At 36.5% G+C, this 15206-nt stretch overlaps 1 protein-coding gene across 1 annotated transcript in view; it reads right to left on the reverse strand.

Moving 5' to 3' along the window:
• The window catches only part of ALG6 (ALG6, alpha-1,3-glucosyltransferase), a 20907-nt gene extending 5972 nt beyond the window's left edge, over window positions 1–14935 (reverse strand). Inside the window, exons 1-8 of the mRNA XM_009883975.1 lie at window positions 14854–14935; window positions 11193–11277; window positions 7665–7754; window positions 6672–6760; window positions 4315–4397; window positions 3557–3621; window positions 1053–1238; window positions 1–114 (exon numbers count right to left, since the gene is read on the reverse strand). The exon at window positions 1–114 is cut by the window's left edge and continues 21 nt beyond it. Coding sequence (XP_009882277.1) covers window positions 1–114; window positions 1053–1238; window positions 3557–3621; window positions 4315–4397; window positions 6672–6760; window positions 7665–7754; window positions 11193–11277; window positions 14854–14935 — 794 coding nt within the window. The remainder of the gene's footprint in view (window positions 115–1052; window positions 1239–3556; window positions 3622–4314; window positions 4398–6671; window positions 6761–7664; window positions 7755–11192; window positions 11278–14853) is intronic.
• Between the last annotated feature and the right edge of the window lie 271 nt (window positions 14936–15206).

The following is a 15206-nucleotide window of genomic DNA, read 5'->3' on the forward strand; positions in this document are numbered from 1 at the left end:
GGAAAGAGTCTTCTGAGTACTTGCATGATTTGTGCCATGTCAGTACAGAACGGGAGCCAGCAGACAGCAAAGGAAACCACCACTGTCCCTGCTATTTTAGTTAACAGTATTAATCTGCAATCAAGAAAAAAGCTTACATCAGAAAAGATAAATCCTGGCACCAAGAGTCAGTTCTTAGTTTATAGCATAAACTTTTTTTTAAAAAAAAGATATACAGAATAGCAGGTAATAAATCTAAACAAGAAGAGCTACCACAGAAAAAGTTCATCATCCCCAGATTAGTGTGAACAACTCCATGAGAACCATAGAGCCACTGCTGCCAATCTAATCACGTTGCCCACTGCAGCTCACGTTTAATTTAGCTTACAGAATGAAGAGCACTAAGAAAGGACACCTTAACAGATTTTGCTATTTGTTGAGTGGAAATACTTAATGTAGATCTCAACAAGACATTTATTTTGCTGGAGAGAAATACATTTGTGCCATGTCAGTACAGAACGGGAGCCAGCAGACAGCAAAGGAAACCACCACTGTCCCTGCTATTTTAGTTAACAGTATTAATCTGCAATCAAGAAAAAAGCTTACATCAGAAAAGATAAATCCTGGCACCAAAAGTCAGTTCTTAGTTTATAGCATAAACTTTTTTTAAAAAAAAGATATACAGAATAGCAGGTAATAAATCTAAACAAGAAGAGCTACCACAGAAAAAGTTCATCATCCCCAGATTAGTGTGAACAACTCCATGAGAACCATAGAGCCACTGCTGCCAATCTAATCACGTTGCCCACTGCAGCTCACGTTTAATTTAGCTTACAGAATGAAGAGCACTAAGAAAGGACACCTTAACAGATTTTGCTATTTGTTGAGTGGAAATACTTAATGTAGATCTCAACAAGACATTTATTTTGCTGGAGAGAAATACATTACAACAAGTATCTTCCACTGGAAATTAATTCGGAAATGCCCCCATGCAAATAAGGAGAACAACATTCTCAGTGCCGGGCAGCCTGGGCGCATTCTTGAGAAAGATAAAATGGTTTAAAGTCACTTACCCCTTTCCTTTCAGTCCCTTCTTGAAGCACTTTCCAAGTAAATAGCAAAAAAAGGGCAGAGAATGGTAAAGTTCCATTTGCTTGTAATTTAAGGCCAAGCAAAATGCCACTGATCCCAGAAGGTCCCAGTCATAAGACAAACAAAGCACACCCCACAAGGCAAAGCCAAGGCTCACTGAGTTGTATATGGTTTTTTATGTCAAGGACAAGATACATGTCTCAGTACTGGAAGTCAGTAATGAATGCCCTGAGGGACAAGCATAAAATACCATGCAAAACAAGTTTTTCCAAGTTAGTTTTAAAAACACATCGCCAGTTGTGACTATGATGTTCACAGAGAGAAATCAGTTTACTTCTATTTGAAGTGTAATTTTTATATTTCCAAGGCTTGACTCAAAGCTTGCACAGGCAAAACTGAGGACAAATAATGTAATTAACACACACACGCATAATGTATACTCAGTCAACCAAGCTTCTGGTGACAGTACTCGGTAAGACACAGCAGGATAAGTATTTTTTTTTCCCTTGGTGTTTACGTGTTTAAGAATAAAGCCCTCAAGAGTCTCTCCTCCCAGCTCCCAAAAGATGTGTGCAGAATATCCAAATATAACAGTATTTAATTTATATATTATTTAGTTCAAGGGCTCCTGAGGTTTTTTTGATTAGACTATACTCACAATGCACCCTCATCCATGACCAGTTCCCTTAGCTGCTAATCCTGAGTGAGTAATAGTTACTAAAAGCAATGTTACTTCCTTATGACTTTGAGAACAGGTTCCCAAGCTCAGTAGAGTTTGAAGAGACTAAGCTGCACTTACTATTAAATTGCAACAGAAGATTAGCTTTGTCTTTTACTGTTATTTTTACACAATGAGAGAAACCAAATAAGAGCTACTTATATTGTCAGAAGTTTCACAATATTTTGTTTTCTCCTTGTCAATAGAAACAGCTGTGACAGCACATTCAGATTGCCTACGTTGTTTTCAGCCCACTCAAATTTCCCACTCAAAATCACCACGTAGATTTGAGATCACATCAGCAGACTGTTATACCAAAAGGCCATGATCTTGCCGAGACGGGCAGCAGTAATTAAGGTTAAGGAAATCTAACGACTTCTCAGGAGCTGGTCACAGATACTGAAGTTATTCACCTAAGAGTCACAGGGCTGGAAGAGACCACAGGACACTATGCAGAACATCGATTTGCTTCCACATACTGTCTGTTACACCTGTAGCAGTCCTGACATAATGTTTACTGGACCTTTTCTTAAAAGATCTTGATGCTGCAGATTCCACAACATCCACAGACAATCTATTCCAGCATTTCACTGTAATTAAGGTTCAAAAGATTTTTTTCCATGTATTTAAAAAAGAAAAAAAAAAAACACAAATATTCCCTATGGTAACCTCAGGCCATTTCTTCTTGCCCTGTCCAACATAAGAAACACACAACAGATTATTGCCTCCCTCTTTGTACATCTTCTGGATATGAGACAACTGTAACCTTGTGCCTTCTTCTGGCCACCAGCTCCTCTCACCTAAGATGAACTGCATTCCTTCCCATCCCCATTCTGTTAAGTGATGTCTCCAGTTGATCCACATCTTTAAAGAGTCAGGCCAAAAATAGAATTTCAGAATTCCTGAACTGTAACTCAACTATCCAATAGCATGGATTTTTTTTTCCTTCCAAATCTGCATTATAAAATGTATCATCTTTCAAATTCACCATCCTCTCTTGTAAGAAAACCACAAATTAGTAAACTTGATTTAGTAGAGATTCAATATCTCCTCGGGATATTTAAATATCCACCTTTATCACAACTCCAGGACTGTGTCCCTCTGGCTCAACTGCACTGAGCAGTAGACAACTGCCTGGAGTAGCCACCTAACAGCATTTGCTTGTTGATGTGCAAAACAAGCATAAAAACTGAAATCTTATTAAAAAAGACCCACCCATCAGGGTATCTGCCACCAATATTGACTAGCTAGCTCTGACAGCCTAACTCATATTAGACACCTAGCTTTTAAATGGTTAGGCATTAAGTCAAGTGAAGCCAGTCTTAAGTAACTGTAAAGGCCAGACAGAATGGCACACTTTGTCAAACCGAACATTTTACACAATTGCACTTGACACACTCCTCTGCCATCTCAAGAAGAACTAAGGTGATTCTCTCTCCATACGCAACTCACAGGAGCACAAACCATCATTCTTTTCACTGTCATAGTACCATTGACGTTTTCTGCAATAAAGTGACTGACAGAAAGTTGAGCTTGAGGCACGGAAAGCAAGCTATTCATGTTTGGATTATTTGTCCCAATACCAAGTATTTACCTCCAATATATTTCAGACTTACAGTTTTCTTCAGTATTCTCTGCTTTGGGGTAGGCAGAAGCCCCTCAGATGACTTTGTATACAAAAGTACCTTCTGCCCAGCTAAAAGACAAGTACTGAAGAACAGCGTTACTTCATAAATGGAAATCCATTTCACTGCAGAACAAGGATACTGGAAGTGTCCATGGTCTATAAGAATTAGGCCTGGATAAAGCAGGATGCAGAGAGCACTGGAAACCTGGAAAGAAGGATCAAAAAAAAGAGAGAGGAAAATAATTATTTCTAAGTTAGACATTAGACAGATGAACTTACACTACTCCAGTACATGTCCCTCCACGGTGCATCCTCTATGTAGGAATCTTCTTCTCTACAAGTAATCTTCTGTCAGTAATATTTTGAGGAATAAAAAAGGATAAAGATTTTCCATAAATGAGAAAATATTGACTGGAGACCAGCCTGCCCTTTGCCAATCAACTCAAAGATCACCTGCACCCATCTTTAACCTTGGAACCACTCCAAAAATCAGAAGACTTATTGATCCAAAATGCATTGGTTCTACTATAAGCAGCGTGCAAGACAAAGCAGTTCGTAGATGCCCCCATGTCACAGCAGAAATCTTGGGTTTGCTACTCAAGTAATAAATTCAGGAATAAATATAATTCAGGAGTTCATGGCTACTAAACTTCAGAACATCTTGGTACTGTTATTGAAAGCATTAAAATAATTGCTGTAAGATAATAGCTTTTTTTTAAAAAAAAACCTTTTTAACTGAAAAGGATTTAGTACAAGATATACTGATTGTCATCAGTTTTATGTCAGTTGAAGCCATCACTGTATTTATACATTAATTAACTCTGATACTGTTACATTTCTACCATGTTTTAACATTGTTTTCTTTGTTTTTTAATTTGCACACACACTAGATACTTGCCTTCTTTTTAGTAGATGTTTCTTTCAAGGAAAAACAATATAAAATAACTGCAGGAATATAAACCAGCAAATCAGCAACAAACACTGAAAAATAAAGATTAACTTTATGTTAGAATCCTCCAACGTACCTCATCTTAATGCTATTCAAGTTGTGTATTTTCATCTGGATTGTGAACCTTTAAGTCCGCTTAGCTTTAACTTCTTGATGCTCTGCATCTTGCTTGGATTTGGTGTAAAAATTATTATCAGATAATAACAACTACACAGTGCTGGAGTGAGACTAGTTGCCTACCTTTTGAATGTGGGGTTTGCATCTGTGTCCTCACTGAAAACTTCACTTTAGTCATTCAATTCAACTGAAGTTAAAAAGGCACATAACTATAGTTTCAGCTGAATACACTTTTCTATTCTCTTACATTGCATTGCAGTACATTTCACTATTTTAAAGACAGCTCAGGTTTGGCAGTTACACCAAAGCTGATTTTTTTTTTTTTTCAATTGTTTTCAGGAAGACAAGGAAAAAGTATAGGCAAATAAACTTTAAAAATATCAGAAAGTCTTTCATTAGAATAAACTGGGTAATTCCACTTCAAAGGACAAAAAGAAATAGGTCTACAGAATTTGATCTTGTTAATGTTTCTAACACTATCACTTCTGATGTCCAAAAGCTGCTGCTTCCATGTGTTCAGCTGTTTTGGCTTCTGGCACAGCCTCAGTCAATAAGGGAGCACACTCTAGTTCCTCACATGCCGAAACGAGAGAAGGCATTCTTAATTCTCAAAAGAAATCAACTACGACTACATCCAGTCAAGTTGTTTGATGGAACAGATAGTCTGAAGACCCAAATAATTAAGTAGTGCTAGATTGTAACAATCTCCATTGTATCTGTGTGAATTACTAGAGATGTGGATAAATAGACCAAAACTAGTTATTTGGCTTTGATCATCTCCCTACAGCAAATCATATGCAAGAGTGCCAACAAGAAAACAGAACCTGCAGGTTCAGGTGCCTAGAATTACGTCAACTCCTGCTTGTGCTTAGACCACCAGGTGAATTCTTGAGTGCTCTCTTAAGAGCCTGAGAAAAATCTCAGATGGTTTCTATAAATCAGTTTCAGAAAATGTGCAATTCTTCTAAGAGGGAAGTATACTTTCCCTCTTTTTAGTCATAGGCTTTGGAAGAAAATGTTAAAAGATATCAGTTATTCGGTGATGAATCATTGTGCAGGCTTAAGCCACAATTAAACAAATGCACGCAAAGCGTTAGCAAAACAAATACACTGACACATAAAATAAAGGTGTAATACCAACAGTTGACATTGACCACCCTGAATTATTTTAATGCATTCTTCTAATGGTGATTTTTAAAAAAGGGTTATCAGTTCTCCTAGATCTATCAGTGGTTTGTCAAGTGAGTTGATTTCAAAATTAATAAAAACCATTTCAAGGGTAATTAAGTTCTAGCGATTTTTTTTTTTTTTTTTCAATTCAATCAATTACTAGAGACCAGACTGAGAGGTTTGTGAAGTACAGGAAAGCTACTGATGAACAGAAAGCATTTTGTGGAACTCTACTGTTATGCAAAGCAAAAGACAAATAGTAACAGGATAATATGGCATCTGCCATTGCTTAGAGAACAAGAGCTCACTGGCCACATTGTTTGCTGTCCTACTGATACAGCTACTGAATTAAGTTATCTACATTTTTTTCTGCCCTTGTTTTATCCTATTCTTTGTAGAGGCAGTTCAAATAATCAAACGGTCAGAGGAGTGACTACAGGAAAAAGAAATTTAATGTAAAAGTGGTAAAATACATTTTTACTTTTTTGTTAACAGAAGTTTATCTCTAGAAAGCGGGGACCAATTGAAAGAAAAGTGACATCTGTAAAAATATCAAGTATCTCTCCCTTTCAGATAAAGTATACAGGTCAAAGATCTCTAGGACCTCAAGAGGCTGTAAAGTCAGTGAATGCCAGTCTACATGCAAAATAATTTTAGAATAAAAACCAAGGTAAGCTGAAAATGAAAAGCATATTTATTGGAATGGAAAACAACACTATTTTCAAAATTAAAAAACTGGTCTATACTACGAGAAAAAAGCAGCTTTGTTTTAGAGTTTTTACTGAACCAATTTAGTTGAAATCTTTTTTGTATATTTTATATTTATCAGCTTCACAAATGATGGCAGAAGAAAAAAAAGAACAGAGGAGTCTGGTTCATAAATGGACCTGCAAAGCCACCCAAGTCAAAGTACTGAGAATAAACAGGTGAAGACGGAGAAACCGCATGATACTAAATATGCTAAATTAGTAAGCGAGACAAATCTGTACAATCAGCCTAAGGAAATATAATTTTCCTACCTGTTGTACGCATAAATAACTTATGTGGCTGACTCTCATACCCCCGAGATGTGTGCAGAGCAATCCAATCAGGATTTATTAACTTTGCACTGTAAAACAAAGTACAGACACATCAAAATGTAGACAGTTCTCATTTCCCTTTACACTCCTTTCAGCAATAAAGATGACATGCACAGGAGCATATTCCAAGAATTAAGATGAATGAGAAGAAATATTTCAAAGAGCAATAGTGATCAATGAAAGATCTTCCTCACCACTAGATCAGTTTACACCATAGACTTTAGCTGCTATTTCACAATTTTAAAAAAAATATCTTAGAAAACAGGAAAAATGGAATACAATATTTATTAGGACAAGATAACCACCTTCAGTCTAGTTCCACTGACTTTAAAAAAAACAATTGTAAATACCTTTCATACTTAAGTATTAAATATAAACCATTTACAGTTCACATAGATGCCCCGCATAACTGTGCCTGTGCACTTTAACCTACATTCTTATTCCATAAGTCTCATTCCAACAGCAGTAAAGCCCTTGTGGAAAAAGTATTCCAATAACAGAATTCTATTTACATGATATCCAGTCATCAAATGTCACTTGGGCTCTCAATACAAGAGGTTTCCCATGCGATGCACCCAATTCCTACAGCACTTTTCTCTGTGCATCACTGATCCAACAGCAGGTTAAATGGAAAACAAAGTCTCTAAGTCATATTAAATCTGCTGAAATTTACAGACCTGGGAGAAAGAAGAATGTTACCATTCAGTCCCTCTTGCAATAATTACAAGACAAAAATTAGCAGTATTTGTTTTAAGCAACAGGGACACACGCAAAACCTATTACCCTAGCTTTAAAGTAGCAAACAATACTTTCCAGAGTGGTAGTTTTAGCTACTAGTTTCTCTCCTCGGGATACAGATTTAAAAAAAAAAAAAAAGTGAATCTGGTGTTTTGTATTCTCCACAGAAGTAGGCATTTAAAATGATGAACTTACATGTAAGCACACAGAAAACTGTGATAGGCAGTAAGAGGTGGATAATCAAGGCCCCAGTACAGTAGGTCGTTATCACTTGTATTGAAGTACCTAAAAAAAAAAAATTTAAAGAAGGATCTACATTTCCAGCTTTGTTTCAGCCCAAGGAAAGGGCAGAATATTAAAGCAAATATTTTTATCAACATATTCAAAATCCAAAAGGAAGTTAGTAACTTCTATATCTGCTTTATTTTACTTTACGCAAAAAAATCTCCAGCAACAAAACAAGAGCACAAGTGGTTCAGAGTACACTCACTTGTGAGCTTACTTATCTGGAGAGGGAAAAATCTTTAATGTGAACTGTTTGACAAAAATCCAGAGACTAAGACAAAGCCTGCACAAAACCAGTTGTACACATCTACTGTAGTTCTAGATTTGTTTACGTGGTAGGCTTTGCAGGTCCTCACCTCCATCTACAAACCAAACCTACATTTTTCATGCATGTCAATTACTCCAGAAGACAGCAGTCAGTTTGCCAAAAAGGAAATAAAACCAATGCAGTTAAAAGGAAATAAAACCAACACAGTTAAAAGGAAATTTCAGAAGAAATGGAATTCACTAGTGATTTTTTCTTATATTAATCCTAGATTCCTTTTTTTTTTTCTGGACTTGGACAGCACATTTAATATGTGACGACTTCTGAATAGTTAAACTTTACCTGCTACTCGTTTAGACTGTAACACAACAAGTTGTGAGCTGCTTCTGCTCAACAAACTTTAATATGAAAATTTTGAAAAACCATCAGTTGAAGTTATACTGCTGGAAGGCAACTGAATAGAAGCAGAAAAGGGCGGCATGAAGATATTACATAGGCAAACAAAAAGCAGCATATGTCTGGAAAAAAAAAAAAGCAGATGCACCTAGGCAATTCTGTCAGCACAGATGCAGGAGTCAGGGGGCTAAAAAGTTCCTTAGAAGGCAACACCAAGTTATCAGAGTAACACCTCCTGAATAACCAACACAAGTTCATGAACCTTAATCCGATATGTCAGCCACAACCACTTTCCCCAGTTCTACTGCAAAACTCAGGCGGACCACGTGAGACAACAGAAAAGGATTTTTCCCATTTGTAATTGCGTTGTGTCAGTATCTCTACGGAAGGCTGGCAGCAGTTAAAATTAAGCCACCTCTTCCACATGACAAACAGAAGGTTTTATCCAAGGAAAACAAGAGTCACAAAAATAAGGCATCAGACCCTTTTTATCTCACTGTGAGACACACTGACTAGTCTAACTGCCAAGGGGCAAGCTCTTGGCTTTTCCACTTTCTCTCTTCAAATGCAGCCAATTTTTGACATTTATTACAGTAAATGATATTTCTTGAATTCTTTATGAGCTGCCTGAAGTATCTTATGAACTGATGATAAATCATATTTCTTTGAGTTGCATCTCTGCTTCTCATCCTACAATTCAAGATTGCTCATGCCAAGTTCAGATTCTTCATGCAGGCTGTAATAGTCTGCAACTTAGTAGTTAACTTTCCAGTTTGGGGGGTCTGGGTTTTGGGTTTTTTGTTTGTTTGTTTTTATTCTACCTTCCATAAACTCATAGTTTCAACAGAAAAAAAAACAATCTCTATACCCAGTAATATTAAGCAAAAAAGTCTTCACAGTTTTAATTAGCAGTATAATAAGAAAGGATGTTCTTAAAGTAGCCTTTAATAAATAATGTCAGGACTCTAAATAATAATATAAAAAAAATATTTAAATTCTGGCCTCTGGCTCAGAGAAATCTCATACATAGAAACCAACTACAAACCACACTGTAGTTTACTGCAGCATTATTTTTTTTTAATAAACCTTTGTTTTGGATCGAAGAAAATGACCACGGAACATTCAGTTATATTACCTATATGTGCCTGTTTAACAGTAAACGTGACAATTTAAGTCTGCGAAGAGATCAAGAGATCTCATAGAACTACGTCCTCACGAGAGAGCTGGTCTCTATATTTACCTAGACAAATTTCAGCTTTTCTAAATACTAAACAAATAGCAGCACTAGAAGTGATTAGAATCTCAACTTCAAATTTGAACATAATTTTGACATCCCATAGTATAACGTCTTTTCACACTGTGTATTTCTATAACACAGGCAGTGAAAGACAGCTTAGTATTCTGGAATGTAATCCCTTCCGTGTCAGCCGAGATGTTATTTTCCAAACGCCCAAGACTGAATACGACTTTGCTGTATTAGAAATTCAATTCCCAAAGCAGACCCAATCCAAAAAACTTCTGTTATAAATAAAACGAAGAGCAAATACAACAAGACTGAGGTGCCCAACTGGCAGCCCATAGGCTAAACCCAGTCTGCAATATAGTTTCATCTGGCCCCTGGGAACGCCTAGAAATAATGACTGCTATAACTCTTAATTTTAACTACATATAGTTCCACGTAACAGAGTGGATCAAAGCTGCCAACTCTATTATTATTCAGTTCTCCATTATCCAAACTCTGGCACAATGAGGGGTTTGGATATACCAGAAAAATGTAAAAGAGATGATATAGACACAATAGGATGACCTGAAGCCACAATATAGAGTCATCTGCAGGGCTCCACAGAGTGCCACACTTTCAGAATTGGCCCCACATATTTACAGAAATACAGTTGAATTAACATTTTATTCTGTCATATCGGTCTGTTCCCCAACAGATAGCTGAGGAAGAAAGTATACCAGACAAACAGAATGTCACTACCCCTCCGGAAGATGATCCGGAGTTCCAATGCATTCCAATTTGTGTTGTAGCATACATATATGGACTAAATAATTTTTACCATTCCATACAAGCTCTAAGGAGCATTAGGAATAATGTAAAAATAAATAAAATATTTGGAATAATTTTCCTACTGTATTAAGTGATCTGTACAAATTAAGTTCACTATCACCTTGATTCCAGACACCCACATTTTAAAATCTATATTAAGAACACGAGTGTGAGCAGTGAACTCCCAGGTGTAAAAAGGAACCAGTGCCTCCAGCACAAGAACTCAAGTCTCCACATTTCCTGGCATGCCCCTGGCTCTTAGCTTAGCAGAGATGAGCAGAGTTCGTTTTGGTACCATTAATAATCATGAAAGCTTTTGTGCATTAGAGAACTGGAACTCAGGAACCTGAACTGGTATTTTTTTCTAAACCAGGAGACCAAGCTTCTCTATGATCTCTTGTAAGTCTGCTAAAAAATTGCTTCTTGATCTTTCCAGTCAATACAAAAGAAAGCTGGAGCTTCACAGAGAGACCTACCAGTTGGAATACTTTGTCATACAAGCTCATAACCAGCAAGTCAAAGCTCCAAATTTTTCTTTTTTGTGGAGAAAATGGTACCTCAGTCTAAGAACAGGGTGATATTATATTACTAAAAAAGGGTTTTCAGAGTAGTTCAGAGAACAGTAAAAGATGTTGCAGAGATCTTAAAGGTATATTAAAGTAAGACGTGAACCAAAGTTTCGTTATGTTTACCCCTTTGTAACCTGAACTACAATAGCACTACGTACCACTGCCTGATGGGTAAATTGTAAGTAACTTCTTGCCAGTGCCTCTGAGCTTCATAGTCTCCATACATAGGTGGTTTTCCTGCACCTAAAAAGAGATGACAGAGTATGTAGGAATTTATTCAGTTTATGCAGATTGCTTTTCCTCCAGACATGTATTTGCATATTAATATATTACTAATTTTATTCTCCATTCCTCTCTGATATTTGAGAACAAAATAGAGACCTCATCTGCTATGCAGTCTAATAGGGAGGAAAAAAAATAAAAGTTATGTGCTCTTTTGGCTTTCTGGATATTTCTGTGATAAGCATTTATCAAGATATTCCACTGTGAAGAATTGCTTCCTCATCTGACAAAAAAAAAATCATTTCCAAGTGTAGATGAAAAATGTGGCACTTTCTCTGAAATAAGAGAATGTACGTAATGGGCATCTTATACTGATTTTGTGTGAACTACTTTGCTTTCTTAGTATATAATAATTGACAATGTTCTCCCTTGTGTTTCAGCCATGTTGCGGTACCTCGCTATTAAAAGTAACAACCAGCCTTATTTTTTAATTTCTTAGAACTAGGACCTGCTGCAAGCCCCCCAGTTTCTCTCCCTTTCCTCTGTTGCCTGCTTTGCAACACTAGCAAGAACACTTCATCTGACCCTATCCCCATGATTCTTAAGAAAGAGTTAATAAAGATGAGCCATTTACTAAATCAGGACATTCAGTTCTTACTTATAATCTACAAAGTCTTCTAAATAATAACTGCTCCATTTTGGTTTACAGGAATTCTCTCACACACATTTTTCAGCTGAGTGATTCTTACATAGCCGTTCTGCAAAGTGGATTATATTAAAGGACACTTCACACATGCATACATAAGTCTCTCAGGAAACGAAGATTTTTTTTCCATGGAAAAAAAGCTTTATCAATGCAAATACTTCAGATGTCTATTCACAAACAATTCCCTCAACATAAGCCTAACTCTGATAACAGCAGCATCTTTATCACAGAGTTTATTTACTGCTATTAGCCTGTACTTATTGAGAACAGAAACTGGACTGATAGTACTTCCAGCAAAATATTGACACCAGCCAGACAGAGATTTAAGAGTTTCTTTAAAATATAGGAAAGCCATCTATTTTATTTTTTTTTCACATGATCTATGTCGGTGGGAGTCACACAAGCTCAGATACGTACTATGTATTCCTGTGTAGTGGAGAGAACAGGTTATCTCCACTAATTTATTCTTGGGTAGTAGAGAGAGTAATTACCTCCACTATATGACATATTCAACTAGAAGTTTCCCAAATAAGTGAGGTGACTGGAGAATAGAAGTCTTATCAGTGTCCATTCTATAGCTATAAATCTAGTGGAACCAAGAATCTGTCATAGTATTACTGAAATACAAAAATATGCATTATCCAAATTTTAGAGTGTATGTATACAAGTGTGTGACACAAACATATATACATGAACACACACATATTTTATTTCAGCTTCTCCCCCCTCAAAAAAAAAAAAAACAAAAGAGGAAAAAAAATTACTTGGCTTCAGAATAATCAAAAGAGATCTTAATTCAAAGGTTCGATTACTAAAAGCCAAATACAGAAACTGATCACACATCAGTTAGAGAATGCATATTTAGCTTCCACCTACAGCAAGCATGATGTATACAGCCAAACAGAATTAGAATTAACAAAAACCGAGTATTTTATCTTTAAAGGGTCTTATTCACTTTTATTGTTACCTGGAAAGAAACATCTCTAAGGATCTGAAGCTGTCTTTCAACACAGGTATTTAGCTTCCACTCATTTAGCAGGAGTTTGGCAATACATTAAAAAAATTATGCATTAATCTATGAAGCCAAGTTTTTCCTCAATAGTTCTCTAATCTAAGAGCATCGTAAATGGTAACCTTTCAAAGCTAGGCATTAGTTATTTGCTTTCTCACCATCAAGACCCTAATTCCAGAGGCAGATCCAAAAGCGTGCTAGATGACAAGCAACAACAGAATGGAAATGATACAGCAATTTAAGACTATACAGTAAATGAGGACAGAATTAACCTCTTTGCTTCTGGCCATCCATGCCACGCGTGGTTTCAGACTATGCTGAATCAGCATTTCTACCAGAGTCTGCTTCAGAGAACAATAACTACTTCTAATCCTTTGCTCAACTTTATTGCATTGAGCAGCAGCAAAAGCAAAACAACAGGACCACATCAGTTTAAACATTGAGCCCGATTTTTTTTTTTCCTTGCTCCTGTCATTAAAGGTTTATTACATCTGAAGGAAGTCAAAGAGAAAAAAAAATCCACTGTACTTATGCATATGACAGCTCATTCTAACATTCAGGTTTCACTACTTTTTTTTTTTCAGCCAGCCAATGCTCCAAGTTAAGCATACGCTTTAATAACTCACTGGACCAGATCAGGTTCAGCTTTTGCTACTCCAACAATTTATACAATCATAGGGTAGGAAACAAGATTTTTAAATTGTTATTTCAGTTCAGGCATTATTTTGAGACTCTCAGAATCTTGATTTCAAACCAAGTTTAAATAAAAATCTAGTTAGCAATGTAAATACTTGCAGTACAACAGAAATGTAGTCTTGTATGGCAAAAGACAGGGTGTTTGCTTTTCTGCCAATAGATGGGTAAAAGAGAGCCTCAGTTACCTACAGAACAGATCTCTCATAATGGCATTTTCAGAAAGTAAACTCAAAATAAAACAACTGTGCAAGAAGGTATGCATGCAACTTATCTTCAAGCAAATTCCTTCAAGTAAATGGAACCCAGGAGTTACCAGTTTATAATCAGTAGAATACTACTGAACAGCTTCAGCTACTCAGGGGATGAGGCTTCCAATTGCCTTAACAGAAAACTAGAATTGAATTTGACTGAGCTTGTGATTCTTTCAGCTGATGGGAACTGAAAGCAATGGTTCATTCTAAAAAAAAAAAAAAAAAAAGAGTAAAAAATTGCAGAAAGCAAGCTTATTCTAAGTGTAGGAATGGCATTGAGATGTTTGGAAAAAAACTGGCTAGTTCTTTGCAAGCATTATGAGACAGGGAGGAGAAAAAAATCATCTATTAAAAGAATATAGCTCTAGTTCACACTGTAAACAATCTTAAGGAAGTATAACTACAAGGCAGAGTGTAATCGCTCACTCCACATTACCTTTACACTGTCTTCATTATCACCAGTACAGTTTTATCTAAATATAAATTACAGCGGTATCTGTTCTAGAACTTAAAGGACAAGATTAAACAAACGTAGAATTAGACTGCAATAATATTCTGCGGCTACTGAAACAACAAAGACACAGGGGTGAACCGCCAGCTGTTCTTTGGCTCCTCCTAAAACATTACTGACCATTCGGGTCATGTCGTCGTGTGTGTGTGTGTGTGTCCCCAAAAAAAAGAGTTGTGGGGCTGGTTTTTTCCTGAGCATTTTGTTCCAAGCTGCTGTAATGTTAATCACTGCACACTTCAGAAAAATAAGAGTAAGGTGTTATATGAACCTTAGGGAAACAGAGAGGCACTAAAATACGACAGTACTTGAAATAACACATTGCTTCCTATTTATGATTTTACATGCAAGTTTATTTTAATTTATCACAAGCTCCATAATTCACCTTCATGTGGCTATTTTACAGACCGTGAACATGTATTACCTGAATAAGAACCAAGCGATACAGTCCAGCGTACAGTAAGTGCTAGTAAAACAGTAATTGTCATTAAGCTCCACTTTTCCATAGCTGGTCTTTGTAACAAGCCAAAAGGTACCTGAAAGAACACCATAAACATTGCTACAGTATCATCCAAGTTTTTGTTCCTTAGGCATTTAATGGCACTACTGACAGTCCCAGTTTTCCCCTCACCCAGAAACATTCTGTTACTATCTTGCGTCTGGAAGCACACTGCAATCAGGAGGGTTTTTTAGTCCTGGAAAATTTCTGTGAAACCAAATGCTGCCCAAAAGTAATTTCTCCCATTTCTAAGCTAGAAGCTGAAAAGGCATCTGACA

Source organism: Charadrius vociferus, unplaced genomic scaffold (assembly GCF_000708025.1).
Source record: "Charadrius vociferus isolate BGI_N301 unplaced genomic scaffold, ASM70802v2 scaffold423, whole genome shotgun sequence".
NCBI lineage: Eukaryota > Metazoa > Chordata > Aves > Charadriiformes > Charadriidae > Charadrius > Charadrius vociferus.